This window comes from Pungitius pungitius, chromosome 5 (assembly GCF_949316345.1).
Source record: "Pungitius pungitius chromosome 5, fPunPun2.1, whole genome shotgun sequence".
NCBI lineage: Eukaryota > Metazoa > Chordata > Actinopteri > Perciformes > Gasterosteidae > Pungitius > Pungitius pungitius.
In genome coordinates this window covers 6,140,136-6,163,796 of record NC_084904.1, presented here as the reverse complement: position 1 = coordinate 6,163,796, position 23,661 = coordinate 6,140,136, and the positions used below count along the sequence as shown (strand labels likewise).

The 23,661-nt window shown below is 42.1% G+C and overlaps 2 protein-coding genes across 2 annotated transcripts; both read right to left on the bottom strand.

Annotated features, from left to right (window-relative positions):
- Positions 1 to 1,726: 1,726 nt before the first annotated feature.
- psat1 (phosphoserine aminotransferase 1) lies at positions 1,727 to 13,374 on the bottom strand. The gene is made up of 9 exons (XM_062562301.1): positions 13,168 to 13,374; positions 6,884 to 6,944; positions 6,531 to 6,600; positions 5,255 to 5,460; positions 3,904 to 4,076; positions 3,534 to 3,703; positions 2,877 to 3,005; positions 2,325 to 2,462; positions 1,727 to 2,121 (listed from the first exon to the last, which is right to left on the bottom strand). The coding sequence occupies exons 1-9, from the start codon at positions 13,222 to 13,224 to the stop codon at positions 2,019 to 2,021; spliced, it is 1,107 nt and encodes a 368-aa protein (XP_062418285.1). The 5' UTR covers positions 13,225 to 13,374; the 3' UTR covers positions 1,727 to 2,018.
- A 6,824-nt stretch (positions 13,375 to 20,198) lies between these two features.
- Positions 20,199 to 23,306, bottom strand: isca1 (iron-sulfur cluster assembly 1). Its single transcript, XM_037483552.2, has 4 exons — positions 23,180 to 23,306; positions 21,358 to 21,411; positions 21,105 to 21,210; positions 20,199 to 21,021 (listed from the first exon to the last, which is right to left on the bottom strand). The coding sequence occupies exons 1-4, from the start codon at positions 23,258 to 23,260 to the stop codon at positions 20,873 to 20,875; spliced, it is 390 nt and encodes a 129-aa protein (XP_037339449.1). The 5' UTR covers positions 23,261 to 23,306; the 3' UTR covers positions 20,199 to 20,872.
- Positions 23,307 to 23,661: the final 355 nt, after the last annotated feature.

Sequence of the window (23,661 nt, the reverse complement as noted above, 5' to 3'; positions counted from 1 at the left end):
CTGACGGTCAAAAGAAGGTTTTTCCCCATGCTCACCCTGCAGCCATGCTCCAAACAACCACCCCCCACAGGTGAACAGACACACACTAATATACACCCACACACACACACCACACCCCCTTACGGTGTCGTGGATACAAATGACGTCACACCACACGCACACATACAAACAACGTAGAAGGAAAGAATAATACAAAAGAATAATCAAAACGATGTATGGCTCCTACAGTAACTATTAAAAAGCAGAAGAATGTCTCTGAATGTCAAGGACGTAGATGCAACAAATAAGGACACGCAAATAATGCTAATATTTATAACTCACTGATAACAGCCTTCAGCAGCAACATGAGCACAAAAAAAACATGGGAACTTGTTTAACATGTTCCAATCAACCCTGTTTTTATTCCTTTAATTAGAACCATGATACGACACACACCTACGTCCAATTTGTTTGTATCTTTAGTGGCCTCATCCAAACATTCAAATCCCTCACGCTGAACTGCTCACGAGCATAATCAGTCTCATTAGACTGCAAATTGACACATATTATGATGAATAATGTGCATGAGGAAGATTACGTCTGGATAAATGTCACTTTTTAATGGACTCAATGAACTGATAAAGGTCACAGTCGTCTGTTTCATCAGCTTTTGTGTCCATATGTCTTCCTTCAGACTAGTGTAGAGGAAATCCTAAATATACATTTAGGTGTTTATTTTACTACTTTGTCTTTTGAGTCAATGGAGATTTCTCCTAAAATCAGTTGTTTTAATGCGAGAAATCAACTGTGGAACGTTTATCAGTTCATGTTTTTGCCCCATTTAGCTGAAGTGTCTTCAATATGTCTGTTATTTTACAATGTATGGATTTAAAAGATAAAATTAGTTTTCTGACTATCCAGAAATCTGCACATCTATGCCACTTATGTACATCAAACATCTTTATTAACCAAGGGATTTGTTCATACTTCATAAAACAGGATGAAAAAGTGTATTCTGATAATGGAGTTATAAAAGGTTTATAGAGTTTTGCCCGTAAAAAACGTTTGACTCTACATGGGAAACCTTGATGACCATCAATGTTGGTCACGGAGTTGCACAAGGTTCTGAGCTTGGACCGATTATATTTACCTTTTACATGCTTCTTACAGGCAATGTCATCAGGAAACGCAGCAACGCTTTTATTGTTATGTAGACGATACTCAATTGTATCCATTGATCAAAGCAGACTAGACCACTTCAAGAACGTCCTGAGGACATCAAATCCTGAAACCTTCTGATGTTAAATTCAGACAGAGGTTATTTTATTAGGCCCAGAGTGCCTTTAAAGTCTTTATTGTCTGGTGATAGTTACCTTATATACAGGCCTTAAATGTATCAAAAAGATCACTTCTTGAACTGTTTTAAGGCTCAGCATTAATTAGTAGTTGAGAATTTGAAATCCTTTTTAAAGCACATAGATGCTATGTTGTATTTTAGTTGGGGGCAGAAATCTCAGATTGATATGTAAGAAGCTGCTCAAAGTTGTGCGTGGCTTATTTTAAAAAACCTTTAAAAAGTGGATATTACTAAATGTGCTTATGTGAATATTAAAAAGAAACCAGGTCAGCAACACATCTTGAATTGGTTAAATAACTACCTCATATTCAAGGGAGATACGAACAATTGATTGATACGTCTTGGATCGAAACGGCACTGAAGATAAGAAATTACGCAGCAACATGTAGATAATGCCAAATCAGATTTACTGGAATGTGAACATATTTTGAGAAAACTACAAGCAATACATACAGTATGTATATTAAAGCACTGCTAGTCAACATTAAAATAGTACTTCTATAACACAGATTTAATTAAGACAATATTGGTAACAGTAGTGGTTAAAGCTCATAAAGGACAAGGAAGGGGTTTTACAAAACGTGCTTCTAAAGGTGCCGCTCCCAAATCCAACATGGATAGAGAGGCTGGAGGTCTTTAACTGGAGCGATGAGATGCAGAAGTGAGATACCGACAGAGTGTCTTATTGGTGCTCCTTCATGAATTCTTCCATAAAGCTGGCCAGGGCTCGAGTGTCCTCCACCGTTACAGCATTGTACAGAGATGCACGAATCCCTCCAGTTGACCTGCAGGGGCAGACAAAGAGACACTTTTAGGCGCACAAAATTCTAACTAAACACTGCAAGCAAAGGCATCCATTGTGGATTGAATGCTGGTGGTGTTCATGTCCAACTTTAAATAAGCGTACTTGCGTTAAAACGTCAGGATATTTTCTCTAGTGACCATTTAATACGGCAATAAAGTAGGTGTGCACGTAGGTTTGACCAACCTGTGTCCTTTCAGCGATATCATTCCACGTTTGGATGTGCCAGCCAGAAACTCCTTCTCCAAGGCTTCGTCTCCCTCCTTCTTCCCCACACGGAACGGTACGTTCATGCGGCTACGACAAGTCACGTCCACGGGACACCTGGACACAGGATTATGGTGTTTGAGTTAAAGTCTTCCCTACGTGGCTCATCCAGTGTTCTTCACTGTTGCCACACACACACACACACACACACACACGAGGAGAGCTCTTATTTTGGAGGAGACTTATAAACACAATTTAAGTAGTGATGTGTATCGTTTTACAGGTATACTGGTTTAATTGTAACTAGAAATATTATTGATCGTTGGATCTTTTGATTATTTTGTGAGAAAAACACTAAATAACAATAAAAGAAACCGATGGTATACTGCAGGTATACAGGTCCCCTTAATAACCCGAAGAAGGAGTCCGTTTTTCAAACAGAAGAAAAGGAATTCAAAGTTTCGATGAGACAAGGTTTTAAACTTCACTGAATTTCATATTTGAATATCAGCTGCTGAAGTTTTGTCATACTTATAGAACCCATTGGAGGCGTTGATGATGTCATAGATCATGGACGACTTCTGCTTGTTGAGCGTCTCCATGGCAGCGCTGCCCCCGTTGTTCTTAATCCACTCCAGAACCAGACCCATGATGTAGATGCTGAACCAACAAAATTCATTTTTTTGAATATCCTTAGAGCAACATTTCACTGGACTGAGACCTCCCGCCACACCAACAGTTTCTTCCCTTCGGCAGTCGGGCTCATCAACAGAGCCCGGCCCCCCCCGACTGACTCTCACTCCCATGTTCATTCACTTTGTCACTTGTCACTTTCTGTTTAGCTGGTGTACTTTATCTTTAATTTTATCTTTATTTCTCAACATACTAACCCATAGCATATATTTTATTATATTTTTACTTTTATCTTATTGCTGCACTACATTGTCTTCCGTCATGCACAAAGTCAAATTCCATGTATGTCTGACATATGATGGCAATAAACGTTTCCCGATTCCTTACAAGAAGAACCAAAAGAGCAAAATAGCACTATATAGTCAAGTAAATTATCCACCAAAAAAACATAAATGTTGAATTTAAAAAGGTGCTAATGATTGTTTCACATTTGGTAGGGCAAAGCCAGCTGTTACATCAGTTTACTGTCTCTATGCTAAGCTAAGCTAACTGTACCTGAAACATGGGGGCGTGTTGTAGAGGGAGTTCATTTCAGCCTGCACCTTGTAGTCCAGAACAATGGGACACTCTTTCAGGGCGTGCCCCAACAAGTCCTCTCGCACAATGACAACGGTTACCCCGGCGCAGCCGACGTTCTTCTGAGCTCCGGCAAAAATCAGCCCAAACTAGACCAGGCAAGAGGAGACATTGCGTAATCGCATTAGAACTCAAACCATTTCATCTTTTAAACAGATTTGAAAAAGATCCCCCATTCTTCAGTGCAGATTTTCCCTCACAGGTTTTCCTGACGGTTCACACATTCCATATGGAACTTTGGGGGATAAGGAGCCCACAAAACAACAACAGATTCTATTCAGTATCAAACCTTTGACACGTCCACGGGTCGGGACAGGAAGTTGGAGGACATGTCGCTGACGAGGACCACCCCGTTGGTTTCTGGTGTGAAGTTGTACTCCACGCCGTGGACCGTCTCGTTGCAGCAGTAGTACACGTAGGAGGCCGACGGGTTCAAGGTCCAGCTGCTGGGGTCGGGGATTTCTGGAGGAGGCAACGACAGAACATCGCTAAACCGCTCCCTTTAAATCAAGCCTGTTAAAAACATGCCTTAAATGGGAGGATCAAAAAAACTTACTTGCTTAGTATTTTATTTTTCCACAGTGAAAATTTGGCAAAAGTAATAAAGAACCAGATGTGCCAGTAGACTTTCTATTTGCAGGGCCAGATGCTCAGAAAAATGATGGATACCCTTATCTGGTGAAGGCAGCCTGGACAATATACATCTATCTGTGAAACTGCCTCCATACACGATGACAAACAAAGCTCTGCTGAGTTCCAGTCAGACACAACCATGCAGAGAAGTACCTCTGTGGAACAGCGCGGACGCACAGCCACTTCGCTACGGTTACTCAATTGCAGTTTAGCTGAATTGAGAACGCTGAACACATCGTAGCAGGGGGGGGGCTGTTTGTCTCGATGTGTCGGCCCTGCGATAGCCTGGCTACCTGTCCTTAGTCCAAAGTCAGGTTTGAATCCGCCCCTCAAGGCCATGAATAGGAGAAGCGATTGGAAATAATTCATTGATGCAATAATATTACAGTTAAAGCGTAAAGAAGCAAAAACAGAATTACTACCAAACGTCTGTACGGCTCTAAGTGAGGTCACAGTTTACACCCAATCCTTTCATTCTGTTCGACGTGTGGGAGATTGTCGTAATAAAAGTAAAAGGACAATCGAGCAGTGTGACAGAAACTGCATTCTCTCTAATGGCCATTAGGGGGCAACTGCAAAAAGAAGATTGTATAAAAGTCTAAACAGTTTATAATCTCAAGTTCAAGTCATCTCCAATATAGCATGATGTTCATTAAGTCAATTATTGTCCATATAAAAAAACATGGCGACAAGACGCCGTGAAATCAAACTCAAAGCCTCAAAACGGAAGGCCACAGACCATTGGGTGACGTCATAATGACTACGCCCACTTCTTAGTCTTTAGGTCAGGTGGAAAAAATCCTTCGCTTTAGGCGAGATATTCATTTCCTTCACAGAAATGCAAATCCAGACAGACTACTCAAAGACATAACGTCTAATAAAAAGTCAAAAATTCATAAAATCCTTCTAGAATTGATTTGAGTGACAAGACCTCCATTCTGGCCCTAAAAAAAGTATTACAAGTAAGTTCCTATAAAGGAGAAATGTTACAATGTACACAGACTTACTCGTGTAACTATCCAGCTTCGGGTGGACAATGTTGACTTTGCCGTACTTCCCTGCCTCCTTCGCAGCCTTTTCTGACCACGTTCCGGTCACCAGGTAATCGGTGCATCGGTCCTCTTTGAGGCCGATAAGGTTGAGGGGAACAGCGCTGAACTGTCCCGACCCGCCGCCCTGCAGGAACATCACCTTGTAGTTTTCGGGGATGTTCCTGTGTTAAGAAGAAAAGGGTCCTTGTGTTAAATGTTGATGGACCGAACTCTCATCTCACCTAATACTATATATATTTATATATACACACACACACACACACACACACACACACACACTACCGTTTGGGGTCCAACGGTTTTCTTTTTTCTTTTTTTAAAGCACTGTTTTTTTTCATTCAAATAATCAGAAATACACTACACATAAATGACTATTCCAGGTGGAAACGTCTGGTTTTTAATGAAATGTCGACATAGGTGTACAGAGGCCCATTTCCGGCAACTATCACTCCAGTGTTCTAACGGTGTTTCCTTAACGCCTTAGAAGACTAATGCATGATGAGAAAACCCTAGTGCATTATGTTAGCACAGCTATAAAACTGGCCTTGTTTGAGCTAGTTAAGTATCCGGAGCATCATCTTTGTGGCTTTGACTATACTCTCAAAATGGCCAGAAAAAGAGAACTATCATTTGAAACTCGCCAGTCTAGTTCTACTTCTTGTTCTTAGAAATGAAGGCTGCTCCAAACTAGAAATTGTGAAGAACGTTGTTTCCTACAATGGTGTGAACTGCTCCATTCAGAGAACAGCACAAACGGGCTCTATCCAGAGTAGAAAGAGAAGTGGGAGGCAGAAATCAGCAAGAACACAAGTATATTACGTTCTCTAGTTTGACAGGTCCTCAACTAGCAGCTTCTTTAAATGGTACCCGCAAAAGGCCAGTGTCCACAGTGTCTACAGTGAAGAGGGGACTCCGGGATGCTGGCCTTCTAGGAAGGGGCAAAGAAAAAGCCACATCTGAGAATGGCTAATGAAAAGAAAAGATTGATAGGGCAAAAGAACACAGACATTTAAAAGAGGAAGATTGGAAAAAAGGGTTATGGACAGACAAATCAAAGTTTGCAGAACAGGTGAAAATATGCTGGAATGGTGCCTGACGCCATCGGTCAAGCATGGGGGAGGTAATGCGATGGTCTGAGGCCTCTTTGGTGCCGGTAAAGTGGGATATTTTCACAAGGTAACAGGGATTTAAAAAAAAGGGTAGGTGTAACTCCAACAAAAGCAGCACTTACAGCAACTCTCTCATCAGACTTTCCGTTTTGTTGAGGATCTTGTTGAAGTCAGCTGATCGGTGACTCATCTCTGGTTGGAACACAATCAGAAAACGCTAATCTCAACGTTGTTGTTATTTATTACCGTTACATTTCTACTGGCAGGATAAAGAAAGAACAGAAAATGAAAGCCCAACATGAGGGGAATTGCTTAATGGAAAGTAGCAGCAGGGTGAGTGAAGTGAAGTTCCAGTGTTCATATGGGCTGCTACTGTTGTAAGGAGTGAAACATTGTGAACTTATCCATGGATTAGTTTAGATCTTCCACATAATGCCTTGACTGAGTAACACAGTCAGTACGTAGTTCCACTCACCAAGAACGCTAACACCGATGTCATTGTAGCTGAGGAGCTCCTTCTGTGCTTGTAGCAGCACCTGAAATATAAGCCATATATTAAAAAAACATGGTTGGTCATTTTAGAAACTACTTGGATAAAGTTCACTTTTCTTAAAAGATCCACTTAAAAAAAAAAAAAAAAACAGCCCAGTGCTGCCAACTATTTTCCTATTATCCAGCTAGCAGGATTAGCTTCCAAGTTGCTAAATCTGGTAAAAAAAAGTTGCCAAATCAGCAACACTCTGACGGCCGCCCCTTCAGGCCTCCCTCTAAAACTACTGCTTCAAAACATCATGACGAAGAGGAATCTAAATAGACCATTATTTACTGAACATCAATGTATTGAATATTTAAACTAGAGATTGAGACCATTAAATGTGGTTTACTGAGGGAATAAATCAAAAGTGAAGTACAGTCATTTTCTCATAGACTTCTATACAATCACACCAGCAGATATGAATGTGTTTCGAGATTAGAAACAGTGGCTCAATGCAGTACTGAACACAGCAAAAAATGTTTTAATCGATGACATGTGTCTTCACTGATAGAATTAGCCCAAAAAAGGCTGCACAGCAAATGTGTACAACTGATTATTTGACTTCATTACAGTCAAGTGATGTTTTCTGAACTAACCCGAGTGAAGCTGTTCTTTGGTACCTTTACCAACATACAGGGCTGCAGCAACGAATCGAATATTAGAAGTGTTGGCAACAAATTTCATTATCGATTCATTGTGTTGCGTGATTATTACATCACTCAGAGTTGCGGAGGTGTGCGCGGAGCAACAACAAAAAAAAGGAAAAGAGTCGAGCCGACGTTGAGGAAACAGCAGCCTGCAGCGCCGGCAGTTGTTGAGTCACATGACGGAGGCAAAGACGTGGCGGGAGCACCACGTGGTCCCGTTATTACAGAGGACGTACGGAGCCTCGTCATCCAGCTGATCAAGCTAGCGTTAGCTCGCTAACAACAGCAGTAAAGCAGTTAGCAAGACTTAAGACCTACCAACGTCATCAAATCTATCTCGCCGATGACTATTTATTATTAATTTAAAAAAATTAGCTTATACATCAAAAGATAATAAAAAGTTGAAAATATCGTGATACATGATGTTCTCCTTATCACCCAGCCATGTCATAATAACCGTCACATAACGTGTACTATTGAGATATGATCTGCGATCACTCCTTAACATCTCGTGGTGGTACAAACCCTCTGTCCAGAAGGTCCAGTGGAGTGCATTTCAAAATAATATGCACCAATATTAAAGGCGTTACGGTAAATGGCCTTGTACCGCTCAAAAGGCACTAAATGTCTTTGAAGTGTCATACTCCAATGTTTAAACCGTCTTCAAACCCAATCAATAAAAAAGTAACACTCTGTCACATGTTACTTGTTTAAGTTGGCCTCCTCTATGCCCATGTACATTTCCATGAAATATTACTGTACGGTTTTGGACAAACATAAATATTTAATCAGTTAAAATGGCAATTTATGACCGGTCTATAAACAGATCCAAAAAATGGGGCGCGGAGGGGGAGGAGGTTTGAGAGGTAGGTAGGGAGTTGTTTAGGGCGTTGTAGGTGATGAGTAATATTTTGAAGTATACTGTATTTTACCGGGAGCCAGTGGAGGTTGCATAAGACCGGGGAGATGTGTTCATAGCGGCGGGTGGATGTGAGCAGTCGTGCGGCAGAGTTCTGAACATGTTGGAGTTTGTTTGGAGAGCCGTGGAGTCTGGAGGTTATGAGGGCTTGGGGGAGAGGAGAGGGAGGGTTTGAGCCGTGCAATGTTCCCAAGTTGGTGGTATATTACTGTACAGTTTCTGAGAAAATTAAAAGCCGAGGTCAAAAGGCTGTGTAAGAATTTCCCTGGATCGTTATCCCCAGTCGCAGTAGTGACCTTTGCCTTTGCAGGAGGCCAAGACGTGGAACTTAACCTCTCCGGGGGGGGGGGGGGGGGGGGTAGGAGCTTGTGCGAGAGGCGGATGATCGGTCTTTCAGCTATGCGAATAGAAGTGTTAATAAAATCGCTTTCAAAACCCTTTTTGCTGATTTATTCTGTCTTTACTTTGCACACAAACAAGGTGCAGAAACCAATTTTAAAAATACTAGAAAACTATTGACAAAGGGCAAAAAAATGATGACAGCTATAGAGCTGCTGTAAGAGCCAAAAGTGTGTATGTTGTTTAATTGGACCTCCTTATGCTGAGGACGTGTGACGCCCCCTTTATTTTCCTGCTTATATTGACGTCATGTTTCCAACAGGTGATTCTCGAGATGAGCCGATAAGGCACTTGTGCAGTTTTTATACAGTGTGACAAAATGGTTTATTTTGTGTATTTAGTCAACGTTTTTAATGCGTAAATAAACTCAAGATCTCCTGTTATTCGGGTCAAGAAAAGGAATTTAATGTGTCTGCAGCTCAATAGCGGCTTAGAAATGCATGACAACCAAGGAACTCTGCTTTTAAGTGAAAATTTTGACGAATGACAACCTGACACTCAGACTTTATAATAGCAACAACCGACAACGATTATGTTTGTTGCTTTATTATAATATTCATTAATTTAGGTAACTGTTAAATCATCATCATCTTCGTTGTGGCCCAGCCAGGCCCACATTAGGGTTGCCAACTCTCCCAACCCCAAATCAGGGACACTTTCGCAGGCTGACAGGTGGGGGGGTGCTAACGGTTGGCCAGTGGGGGGGGGGGGGGGGGGGGGGTGGTGCTAGCGGTCGGCGGCACAATGAGCAGCGCACAACTTCACAACAAGCGGGAGTTTTTGGATTGGAAATCGGGACTGGAGCTGTCCCGTTCCCGACAAATCAAAATTGCCCATAATTCGGGATGTCCCGGGTAATACGGGGCGGTTGGCAACCCTAGCCCACACACACTATCCTCATGCACCCGCCCTGATTAACACTCCCGCCCTGTTCATGTAGCTACCTGCTTGCTTACCGTTTCAATGACACTCTCCTGCTCACTCTGTCCCTCCTGGACTTCACTGTCACACTGACACCTGCTGCACCTTCTCCTCTGCTGCCTGCGAGCCGCAAGCAGAGCTATCGCTGTGGCTAGTCACCTCTCCTCCTCCATGTGCTATGGTCACCTGCCGTTTCTGTCGTCAGGTACTGTAGTAGTTTTGACAACTGAAGCCACAGCACTAAACATGTCGGATATTTTTGTTGAGGGATCAACCTCTAGATTATTTTTTTTTGGCCCGCAATTTCTTCGCACCCCCCTTGCTCTTACATTTATTGTTTCTCCATCCTAATCCACACATTTCTTTCTGGCTCTGAGCCACTGACACATCTGACTGACACACGGAGAGGGAGGCGTGGAGCCTGCTAAGAGATGATTGGGCCAGCCCAGTGTCAGTATGGAAAATGAACCAATGGGCCGCTGTCCCTGCTTTATGGGCCGGTCGAAAGCAAAAAGATAAAAAATAAAAAATTGTATAGTCCTATCGACCGGCCCCCAAGTGCGTCGGCCCACCGGGCATTTGCCCGATATGCCAGATTACCAGTCCAGCCCTGGCCTCAGGTGATGAGGAGGTGGATGGCGATGGTCCTTTGCCAATGGCCATGCTGGCAGTTGAGGGCTGTTCATAATAATAAAAGCATATAGTTGGTCTGTTAACAATATTAAAATCACATATGCCTACAATGCTGAAAGTAACATAACTTTAAGAACAGACCGCTCTTTGTCCATGCATTTGGAGTCTATGACCAGCATTATTTTATGGAATGGATTACCCACGACAATGATGATGATAGAAAACGTGTGTAGGCAATACTCGCACACCGTTCTTCAGTGATTCGGAAACAGCCTGTAGCTACAATGGCAAACGTTACAGGCAATTGCATTACATCCACAATTATACAGCTCTTTAACACCATTTATCTCGTTTGCAATATGTTGAAGCATTCTCCAACTGAACTCTCCCACTGGGATTACACTGCTAGCGTATTAGCCTGAACACACAAAGGCTGTTCAGAAATGAAGAACTTTATATTTACCTTGTCGTAGTTGTCCGGTGTCTTATGCGTGGGTCCAACCACGATAGGGACACATAAAAAGAAGATACTTTTTTGCCCCCTCGATCGCCGCTGCTGCTTTTGTGCCGTATTTTTCTCTCTCGACTGTGTGCACCCCTCGACCAGCAAGCCGACATTTGCAGAGACCTCCCTCCATTGATTGGAGGCCATCTGCGCCTCCATATAGTCCGCCAATGACGGGTTGTACAAATAGTCAAATTTTACGGATTTCTTTTGACAAAAGTTCTGCGGCCAATTTCAGACTGAGCAAATACAGAATCCCTTTGTGTTCATTTCTAAAGCCTTGCATTACATCACTTTATTTAAGACGCTGTGTTGTGCCAGATTCTCAAAAAAATTAGAAAAAAACATTTACGGCAAACCCGTGGTCATGAAGATACTCATTTAAAGTTACAGTTAAAGTGGAATTTGCATGCCGCTAAATACCCAACTGAGATTGGCTTGTGCCCTTCTAAAAAAAGGTACCACCGACCACCCAACAGGGCTCTATAGTGAGAATATTTCACTCGCATTTGCGCCTAAAAATAGGTATGTGCAAACGTAATAATAATAATAATAATTTAGGAGCACAGTGTGCAAGTGATGGGCTGTTGTCAATACACGGAACTAAGCCGGTCGCAATATGCGATAAAATGACTTATGCTGTTTACATGCACATACGGGGACTATTTTTTTTCTAGATTACTGAAAAGCGATACAAAAGGTTTGGTGGCGCCAACTATTTTGGGCTCAAAGTGGCTGAAACGTTTGTTGTTCTTATTATATATTATATTGTCATTGTGTTATCAGTGGCACAAAATGGTCTGAACGTCGCAATAAATGTTGGTGCAATCATCGCACAACAAAAATGTGATATTGTGACTACATGGAAAAACACGCAATGAAGGGAAGCGTACCATTGATTTCACATGGAAAGCAAGTGACGGGGACTGCACGATGTGAGCATAGCATGATGACTCACTTAACTTTATCTAAATGAGAGTGGCGATTCGCAACCAATGGGCCAGAGCCATATAAGAAAGTGTGGAAGTATCACAATTCTCTTTTTCTATGGCTCTGCAATGGGTCAATCACTGAAGTAGTGGGGGAATTTTAAGTGAGCCAAGTCAAGTTACATCAAAATGAAGAACATCAAATTTTATTTGAAGTGAAAAGGAAATGAAGAAAAGAGGAATCAGGTGAGGTTTTTTTGGAGGATTCAACCAACATGAAAGAGGTTTCTTCACAAGATGTAGAGATACTGGAAGCTGAGAACAACCTTAGCCAACCGGCTACGGTGACTACAACTGCCACAACTCCAACGCCCACAGGAGCCAGCAGGGGGAGAACATTTAACCCTAAAAAAACACTGCTTCTAAATGTCTTTGAGTGCGCCCAACCTGACGTTCTGAAATAGGAACCTTCCACCACTTTTTGCACTCTGGGTCACTGGGCTCTCTACTCTTCGCTTGCCGCTACTGTGGGCATCTTTGTTAGTTTCTTTTCCTCCACTTAGTGAGATGCTTAAATTGAGAGGGTTGCCTGGTCCGATCATAAATGAGGTCAACTTAAACAAGGATCAAGTGACAGTAGAGTGCTTGGATCTGGTTTAAAGACATTCCAAAAATTAAGAATTGACGATGTACTTTTTACGGACATTACCTTCAATTTTCTCAAAATATGTACAGTAATATTTCTTGATAGTAAACATGTGCATAGAGGGGGTCTTTGAGAACTAGAATCAAGGGAAAGTAGAGTGTTACCTTTTGGGGGATCTAGTTTAAAGACAGTTCAGAAATTTGGTATATGACACCCGGTTACCGTAACGCCCCCAATAGAGGTGCATTAAAAAAATGCGGTCCACACGACTGCAGTTTTATAGGAACCTACACAACCTCACAAGTACACATGTGCATTTATCCTCTCAAACATACAGATGACAGCAAGAGGAAGTGATTGGGATTTGTCCTCCTGGCAGCTTCTCTCCATCCACAGGCGTGTGCTAACGGATGATGCAACTCGTCTGGCAGTTTGCAGACGCCAGGAGGACAGCGGCGCTCGACCCGCCGCGTGCACGTTTCCGTCGTTAGGACGTAGGGCCGCGCGGAATGCCCGTGCACGTGTGGGCTAAAAGACGAGTTGTTGGCTCGAATATCACACCTTTTCCTTCTGTCCTCCTTCACATTGTAAACATTGAACAAGCGACGTCCGGGTCTAAACTTACGGATTGCGGGAGTTTTGCAGGTCCAGCGCCAAAGTTGATGGTTTGTTTCTGTTCCATGATGGATCAAATAGAAGAGTAAGATTCCCGGTGGATGCTTGTTCTGCTTTGCTCCGGCGATGTGAATGATTTTCACGCCCCCCTTGTGTCTCCTGCGCAGCTCGTCGGCCTGGATGCAAATTATCCATCGATGTGTGAAGTGTTGCCTTCACATCCTCCTCGTAAACTTGTGTGCTCCACTACAAAGGCCACCAATGTTTCTTCTTTCCCAACTTGATCTCATTTGCTGTACCCGATGAAGCGATTTTAACTAAACAATGTCATATATGTTATACAAGCTTGTATTTAAAATTGAAAATAGCACAGCAATATATTGTCTTCACATATTGCTGTGTTAATTTCTTTCACGTCTGGAAACATGATTATTTTTTGTGTTCCCTGAAGGCAGCACGAGAATTCTAAAGAGCCAAACAGGGCTCCCAATTATCTGGTGGCACACGAGGTGTCTGATAAACGACTTTCATTGGTGAATATCGTTTAAGGTCCGCACTGATTGGTTCCGCGGTCACCCCACCCCAAAAAACTGGTGCGCCTGATACGCACGAGACGAACTTAAAAAAAAACGCCAGTGCTATTTTGAAACTAACATCAGAATTTAACTGCGGTCAACTCAGTAAGACACTCCGATTTCCGTGGTCGACTGAATTTTAGTGCACGTGCATGCTGACATTTACGGTATTGAACAAGTAAACGGAATAAAAGCTATTTAGATTCTGGACAATGAATGGATTATGTGCTTTAAAAAGGAATACTTTTACTCTAGTTAGATAATTATTCAAAGTAAAAGCCCTATATTTCAAAAGTTTGGTCTTTGTCTGGAATTATTGAGAAAAGTAGTTTACTTTTACATTTACTTCTTTTTAAAAATGCAAAAATACTTTTACTTTGGAGAAATCTCTACATTTGTACAGAAAAAATACGAATAATGAATAAAATTTAGCGTCCTAGTAGTCAGAGAGGTCCTTAACACATATGCATTGGTCTTTGTCTGGAACTATTGAGAAATGTGTTTTTATTGCAGTTCAAATGTGGAGAATTGGTATTTTATAAATGTTAAATTCTGGGCTTTGGAGACATCTCAAAATTTCATTTCTTGTACCAGAGTAGTCCTGTACACACATACTTCGATCATTGTCCAGAATGAACTATTTAAAAAATATTCATTCCGGTTACTGTTTAATACCGTAAATGTCAGCATTTACGTGCACTCAAATTTAATCGTCTGCTGAGTTGACCGCAGTACAATATGACATCGTACTACACCAACTGCATGCAACGGTATCAATATGTTTAACATACAAACACAAACATACTGCTAGATGTTTAAGATATTTTATTCCAGTTATAGTCTTGTGCATGAACAACAGATAACTTGCTTAAGTGCACATTGATTCACACACAAATTAAGCATGTTTTAGGAGGAAATGGAATGTATTGTTTTGTGCATGTTATCTTTCACAACATGCACATAAGGGCTAAATACACAAATTAGTAAAGCATTTGGCAAGAAACGGTTACATTTTGAAACCGGTCAACTCAAGGATGCTGGATTCTATAATTATGTTTCTAGAACAGCCCATTTCCTACCCAATTTAAGAAAGGAGCTCAGAAAATAAAAATCAGTTAGGAAGTTAAGAAGTTAAAGATGAGATAAAACCAGGAGCTCAATGCCATTGAGCTGAATGCATCAGTGCAGCTGAGTTAGAAAAACGTGACAAAGAGAACTGTGATTCAGCAGCTTGTGAAAGTTTTTCTTAATGGGTTTATTCCTTTTAAGGGGTCGCAGGGTAGAAATTGCTCTTCACTGGTGTGTTTTTTGTTCATCATGGGGGGAAATATTTCTGATTACACATTTGATCCTTATAGTGACAGTCTCTAGGAATTAATGAATGTTTGTCACTGTTCTGCCCGCTAAAGTGATGGGAGCACATGTGTGCCACCATTATTTAGGGATAAATAATGCAGCCGTTTGCACTGTTGTCATTTGCTAATGCGTGTGTAAGGCCGTAAGTGTGTGTGCGTGTGTGGTGTGTTCAATGAGACGGACACAGAGACGGCCAGGGCCATGTGCGGTGTCCCAGTGACTGCAGAAGGTAGACGATCACATAGCAACGGTCCACGCTCATGGTGGACAGATTAACGCACATGGCCTGAGCCATAAAGAACACCGAGTATATGCTCGCTAATAAAGTTCTTTAATTTATTCATCTTGTTGACATCCAGAAGTTGCGGTTTAAGACATCACCCCAGAACTTACTAAGTTAATAGCTCACATTGAGACAATTGTTTTTTATTCATACATTCTGGTATTTAAATATGCAAATGAGGCATTTAATAGAATTTCTACAGATACAAATAGACAAAGTAGTAAAATAATACCCAAATATGTGTTTTTAGATGTTAGTTGTTGTATCCACTAGTCTCTAGACACATTAAGGAAGCAAAATTGACCAGTAATGTCTCGCCACAAAGTCCTTATTACAAAGTATAAAAGGTATTTCATGCGTTATGTTGGGTAGAACTTGTTACGTGATGAGCTCATTGAATGTAGTTTAACATCGTGTCAACCTACTCAAACCACACCCACAGCTGGCAGGAACACCTTCATCAAATATGCAGTTGACGCATTATAGAAACAGGAGTCTCAATGACTAATGTGTAATCTTTGTGTCTTTTCACTGTGCAACAGACAAAGCGCATTCAGGCGATGTAAAAGGTGTTTGCTGAATGTGCTATTTTGTTCTATGGTTGTTTAAAATATATACAGAAATATGTTTTTGTCATCTTCTGCATGCAGGGATTCTAATGCTTGAACGGCATCCTCCTTCCATTGATAGGATATCTCTGGCTAAAGAGTCTGTGTTCATGTGGAAAAACAGCAACTATCTCAAGTATCTACAGATTTAATTGCTTCTGCGTCTTGTCTTGCAGGCTTCTGATGAGTGATCACTTTCCTAAGCCCGTCTGAGAGTTCCTCAGGACTCCAGACTTCTTTGAGGCACCTAAAAAGAGCTTCCTCTGGAGATCCGTCAAATCTTCAAAGAACCATTTGTTGTTTGGCACTGTGTCAGGATCAAACATTTCAAGAGTTAGCGCAACAGCCGCTGTTGATCTGTTGCACAACCAAAAAATGATTTTGTCTATGTTTGTTCTGCATAGCGAGGACACAACACAATTCCCCATATGTTAAAGTAGTTTTGTTTGCAATAATGAAGTAATTATTATATGATTGATTACTGTGGTACATGTTAACTATGACCTCGTGAAATAACCTTGACTTGTTTGAGAACAAAGTTAAAGGTGCAGTGTTCCAGATTGAGGGCCCCCTAGTGGTGGATTTTCTATATTGCAACTAACAGAAAATGAATCAAAAAAGAGTGTAAAAGAACTAAAGTGTCCGGTTCCAAAACATGAATCCACAACTGCAAAGTCGTTAGTATGTGTGAAGGACAGTCTTCCTAATGGTGATATTGCTAGTTGTATGGAAGGAGGACAAATCCATTTTTATGTGATACGTGACCAATTGCGTAATGACCAGTTTGGGGAGGCAGTCCGCGTGTCAACGGCGCTCCACATGACGGCTGTTTGCTCCAAGCCTGCACGCCCAGGATGTGTGGATGCATCATGTTGGCCTTCCCTGCCAGGACTGCAGATATAACAGGATTTGAGGAGGGTACAGCAATGGGGGAGGGAACTGGTAGTGACACCGCCACGCTCTCTTCTATGTGATCCCGCCTTTTAAACAAACAACTGGACAACCGGCTGATGTTTTCAGGGGGGACGGCTCTTGATCTAAAGGTTCCAAGGACGCTGGAAGTGCCTGCACCCAGGTTCCTCGGGGTGGAGAAGTTGGGGCTGACGTGTCTGTGGCCGATGGGTGGCGATTCCCACTCGGCCAAAGTCTTTAATAACTCTGAAATCTGAGAGATATAGCAGATGGGGAGTTATATGGAAATCTCACACATTTATTTAAGATTCTGCCCAAACATATCCTGCTTCAGTGACCTTTCTGCAAGAATCCGGCCCGACAAGTCACTGTGTGTGGCCCCCGAGGGCATGAAAGGCATACGATTATCTAAAAAGACAAGTCTCCTCTGCATGGTATCCTAAACTTCATCTCTCACAATGCATCAATGTTGATTTTGTCCCGCAAAATGAGGGCCTCCTGCCGCTAGGTGGCAGTGTTGGTCTTGAACTAAAGGGGGTTTGCCAAAAGGCACAGTTGGAAAAAAAATGAAAAGAGGTGACAAATAATCAACAGAAAAATGTGGGAAGGCAAATTCCTAAAAGAAGTGAAGCCGAATACAAGTTGGGTTTTCGTCTACAAATTAAAGGGGCAGACTGAAATCGAAATTTTGCCCAAAAATTTCTGACCAACATTGGTGGTCCTCTTGGATTCACTGTTTACAAACACAAACTGGGATCGATCCGATAAATAGGATTTAAACCAGCTGAGTGCAGTTCCTTTGATACCAATCAAATGTTCTAGTCTCTGCAGCAGAATACAATGATCGATGGTGTCAAATGCAGCACTGAGGTCCAGCAAGACAAGAAAAGAGACCTTGGATTCACCCTGCACAGAACCCAACTGTGTAACTCCAACCTCACTGGAACCATCACAGGAAAATGAGTGTAACAAGTCTGTACAATACAAAGTATTGGAGACTGTTAGAGAAGGAGATTTTGGACAAGTAGTCAAGTGTGTCAATTTGAAAACAAACGAGAATTTGGCCATAAAGTTTCTCAAAGACGTTAATGATTACGCCGAAGAAGTAAAGATCCTGAAAAAGCTCAGCACCCTTGACCCAGAGAAAAACAACTTGGTGACATTCATGGACAGTTTCATAGTTGATGACATGTCTTGCATCGCTTTTGAGTTGCTAGACAGGAGTCTTTACGATTTGATGGTAGAGAGAGAAGGACCATTGACTCTTAATGAAATCCGCCCCATAACTAATCAGCTACTTGAAGCATTTAACGCCCTGAAGAGTATCGGCCTCCTTTACATAGACATGAAACTTAACAACATTATGCTCGTCAACCACCAAGATGAGCCCTTCAGAGTTAAATTAATAGATTTTGGTTTGGCCATGCCAGCCTGGAGAGTATGGGATGGAATGATTATTCAACCTTCTGCATACCGAGCACCAGAAGTGACCTTGGGCCTCCCCATATCAGAAGCCATTGACATGTGGGCACTGGGATGTGTTTTGGCATCTCTGTTTTTTGGCCAGGATATCTTCAATAGAGAATCAACATACGACGTAATGAAAACTGTTTGCTGTCTGCTGGGTCAGCCACAAGACCACCTGCTAAATGCTGGAAAATACACCAACCAGTATTTCAAGAGACAACACTGCTCTGACAATTCACAATGGACACTAAAGACACCAAAAGAGTAGCAACATGATAACCAGACAATTTTTGCCTTTAATTTTTTTAGCACATATAGATGGGCTTTAAGTCCTCTTTTGCTTAAGAGATTTTTATTTCAAACTTTGTGGGGGAAAAAAAACTTGCTTTTTAATATTAACTGTATCTCCAACCTGTTTTCAGAAGTGGATTGCAGTCGGACCCACTCGTATTCTGCGGATAAACTGTCTCAAGAAGGAATTTTTTTTTAACAGCAGTAGTTCAGAGAGATGCGGATAACTTATTTTTTTTAGGACTGGACACAACACTGCCTATGTAGAAAAAGACCATCATTCAGACCCTGGTATGTCCCCCACTACTAAAATAAAGTTTGACTCCATCCTGTGTGTGGATTTAATTTTTTTTTCCTCCACTAAAAATGAATCTACATAATAAGATGCTGTTAATATAACTGACCTATGAAACACTACAGACTACACTATCTCCTCTCCCCCCAAAAGTCCCTTTTAAGTTTATAAACTGAATCATCTAAATGGTTTCATGTTTAGCCTTTTTGTAAATCATTAATGAATTCACTTTTCAACAGTGCAGGCTGAAAGTGTGGAATTTTCTCTACTGATGATTGTGTTATTTGATTTGTTAATAATTTTGTTCTTTCTTGTACTTTCCTTAGTGTTTAAGAAGTATTACTAAATACTACTCACTATAATTGAACCAACACAACTGATTTTAGCCTTATACATTTGTACCTTTATTTAGTTGAAATCTGTTGTGGAACATTTCAACAGAAGTTCGGGAGAAGAGAATTGTACCATTACACTAGCAGGCGAGCCGCTACTTTACCCAAACTTCACCCAACGACACTAAAATAAAGCCTTTTGACATGGATCAAATGATGTGTGATGGTAAATTATCACTGCAGTTCAACCCAACTAGGATTTTTAGCATTGTGTCGCTCTGTGTTTTGGGTTATTTGGCTCCGTTCAGTATCACATGCTATTTTCACACTACCGTGTGGTGGGCTTCTGTATTGTTGTTTTCCTTAACAGTTGGTGTCGACTGGAAAACGGATTTATGGATCATGGATTCATGCTGGACTACCAATCACCAGGCAAACATTGTTGTGAACAGGATTGGTCGGTATTTTATGGCAATATATGGCAACTGATTAAGAACATTATGATAAATAATTACCTTTAACCCATAACAGTCCCCGCTGTCTGAATCTCCTTCCTTGCTTTGACTGTCCATGACCTCGTCACCTTAAAATAATACACCAGTAGAATGTAAAACGTTGTGTTGCAGTGATGACTGAAGGTAATCTTTCAATCTGGCCGTACCTCATTCTGCTTCTGCCTGAGCACAAAGGAGACAGAAAAGAAACAAATATGTTTCCGGGCTATAAGCTGAACAGTGAGCCAGAATCCACCAGGTTCTGATGACTCAGCAGTCATCGGAACAGCTGGGATGAAGATTCTATCATCAGCCAGGGCCATCGCCATGACAACCACTCTAGGTTTTTCCATTTCAGTTACGATGTAGCGATGATGGCACAAATCTTACCGTTAAACTAGTGATCATTAAAAACAGCAGCCACAATGTTTTACTGGATTTAGCCATTTATTATTTCATATGTACATTTATGACATATTGCAGAGTGCGAACAGCATCTTGGCTTTGATCAAACTAAAAGAAAAAAAGAGAAAATCTAACAATCCTCATGTATTCTTGTGTGAGGGATGTTATTTTGTGCGCTTGCGTGGTTCAATGGAGGTATACAATCTTTATATTTACACTCAGATAAATATACAGTTTACAAATGAAAAAAGCAGTTTCAAGACACAAACTATTTCAATGTTGCATACTGCTGGGCTTATGATAGCACACCGTCTTACAGTGTTCATCAAACAGCTGAGGTTGGCTGTGGGCCGATGGATTCAAGCTTTACCGACTAATTTGACTTTCTGAAAATAATGTGTGCGTATATTGTTATCATCAGGGGTAACTGAGCCTAAAACCAACTGGCTGAGAGGTTCGACGACACAGAACCAATTCCAAAGCTTCCTCGAGGCATGTGTATGCATACATGAGCTGTGTGTGTGTGTGTGTGTGTGCGTGCAAGTGGTCTGCAGTAAGAGCATCAGTAGGAAACGCGGCCGCGCCTCAGGAGCCCGACGCCCTCATCACTATTCAGTCTCTCGCTCCTCATCGAAGGGACGTGGTTCGAAACAATGGCAAGGTGCAGCCGGGAGGGGGGGGGGGGGGCAGGAGATTCTCAGATGTTGAAGCTTTCTCCGCAGCCGCAAGTGCCCTTAATGTTGGGATTGTTGAAGATGAATTCGCTGGCCAGCTTCGACTCCACAAAGTCCATCTCTGTTCCCAGCAAGGTGAGCTGGGCCTTCTTCTCTATGAACACCCGCACACCTGGGAGGGGAGAGCGGAAGCAGAGACATCACTACTCCACCCGTTCCTGTGTGTGCCCATGAAAGGATGGGGGTGAGACTCACCGTCCTGCAGCACCTCCTCGTCAGACTTCCCTTTCTCCTTGGTGTAGTCCAGTGTGTAAGTCATTCCGTTACAGCCGCGAGTTCTCACCCCGACCTTCAAACCGATCTATAAAGAGGCGCAAAACCGCACAGTAAGGGAGTGGAGGACACGCAGCGCTGCACGCACAAAAGTGGATTGACAGACTTTTTAGTCAAGTCACAGGAATGGTCGAATGAGCACATGCACCGAGCGTCATCCTCGCTGGTTACTCACATATTCTGGCTTGTTCTGCAGCAAAAACCTGATCTTGTTCACAGCTGCTGGAGTCTAGAGAAAAGACAGAAGGTCAACCAAGCCCACAGGATTGACATGGAAGCAGTTTGTTGCTTTCTTTGGCTGTTTAATACTCTTCCCTCCACCTGTGGGCCGATGCTGTTTAAGGGGATATCGGAGATGAGCGGGTAAATTCCCTCCAAGCGTTACGGAGATGTGAACGACGGAGAATGGTCGGACCAAACCAAAAAACATTTTATGCACCAGCAATATGAGCAGAGTTTTTGTATCACCTGTTCTCCCTGCATCCTAAGGAACAACGGACACATGTTGGTTTCAAGGAATGCATTCAAAAGGAAATAAATCCACTTTTCCGACGACAAAAACATGTCTACTACATATTTAGTCTGCAATTATCAAATGTAGTCAGAAAAAAAACATTAGACCTTAAGCAAGCATCATGACTCTCTGGACAGATGCATGGTAAATGAGGCAGGAGGCATCACAGCGTTCCCCCGTTGAGGCCCTGAGATGAAGCTCGGTGCGAATCCTTTAAAGCCAGCATGTTCATCTGTATGTGCGGTGCTGCTGCAGGACGGAACGAATCTAAAAGGGTCACCGACTGAAGACGTCTCAGACTTTACCGTCAAACAAGTCTCATGGTCAAAAAAAACATTTTGCTACTTGTGTATTCCTCTGGATTGTTATTATTTTTGGGGATGGTTCTTCCAAATTTTGCAGAATCATCGGCCTCTGCCACAGCGTTCAGACTTCCCGCCACTTAACATTTAAGCCACGTTCAGCGCACTGGTTTTATCAGCTCGGACCACCAAGGGCTCGCACTATCTTTGTACGATGTTCAACCGTTTGTTTTTCTTATCCCGCCCATCCTTCTAGTGATGTCACTCAACCCATTTACATGAACGCATCAATTACTATTCCTCAATCGTTTTCCTCTAGCCAACGGGAAAGAGAAACTATGTTTGAGTGGGATGCAACAAATTGATCTGGACGGCAAAAGGCCTCAGAAAGATGGGTGACAAATTTATCTCATGAACGTTAGAACTTTCTGATTTAGAATAAAAAAGCGTCCTAATGTTACATAAGAAAGCCCAATTTCTTTTGCATTTAGGTTTCCTTACGCAACTTGGCATCATACATTTTAGTGTGAAACTAGCGGATACATTTTTAGCAAACATGTAACTAATAAATACTATAGCAACAGTATCCAGTATGAAGAGGTAATGCCACCAAGGGCAAAAACTGAAATGACATTTCCACGCTAGCTTGTCATGTTATTTGAGGGACACTAGACGTTAGGCTGACCATTGCATTCTGGGAGACGGAGTCTTGTGATATTAGAGTTGGCTGGACAGCAAAAGTAAGCTTATTTCTTCATAACAGAAGACTAAAGTGGGTTCACGTTGCACCGCCTGTTGCGATGCAGTGAGCTATTTGTCGCTGTTACGGAACAGAAGAGCAGAACGCACGTTACAAAACAGATGAGCCCAGCAGAGAAGTCCCGTTAGCAGCTGTTGTTCAGAACAGGGGGGGGGGGGGGGGGGTTGTTGTTACGTTGCCCCCGCCGCCGCCGATTTAAGCTCCTCGGTACGATGAAAATGGCGTTGTGATATTAGAGAAAAGCTCTGTAAACGTAAAATAATCAGGACTGTGCTTAGTGTACTTGGCCTGCTTAGCTAACTTATAGCTTAACTTAAACGCAACGTAGCGCCGTCGGGGGATAAACGACACACGTTGTGTATTACGATGTATGAACAGAGGCAAACATGGTGACGTTATACAAGTAAAGTTTATGACTTACCAGAGTCAGTGCGGCTCTCGTAGATAATAGCTTTCTTTTGCTGACCGCTCGGACGGTCGCCCGCACCATGGAGGCAGACATTGCTGCGGTTATAATCACAACATTGAACTGCGCAAGCGCGTCAGGTAGTAAGCATCCGCCCCAGATAACAAGCCGCTTCGTTGATTGGTTCATTTCGTGACGTACGGGCGCGTCAGCTAATGTTCTCCGGGATAAAACCACGAAGATAAATTGTTGTGTAACTTGCTCTAGAACTTGTCAGTTTATGCTTCCAAAAATACTAGCGAGAATTCGTATATTTCGGCCTCTCGATCAACTTTTTGCATTGAATTAAAATGAAAAAAGTACACTTTTTCCCCCAGCACTGCACTTAACGTTAATTCAATATTCACACAGTGCAAGTGTTTGTAGCATAAATGTTTTTAGAAATAGCATCAAAACACAAGATGACCAGGGATGGATACACCTATCTATGTGAAACA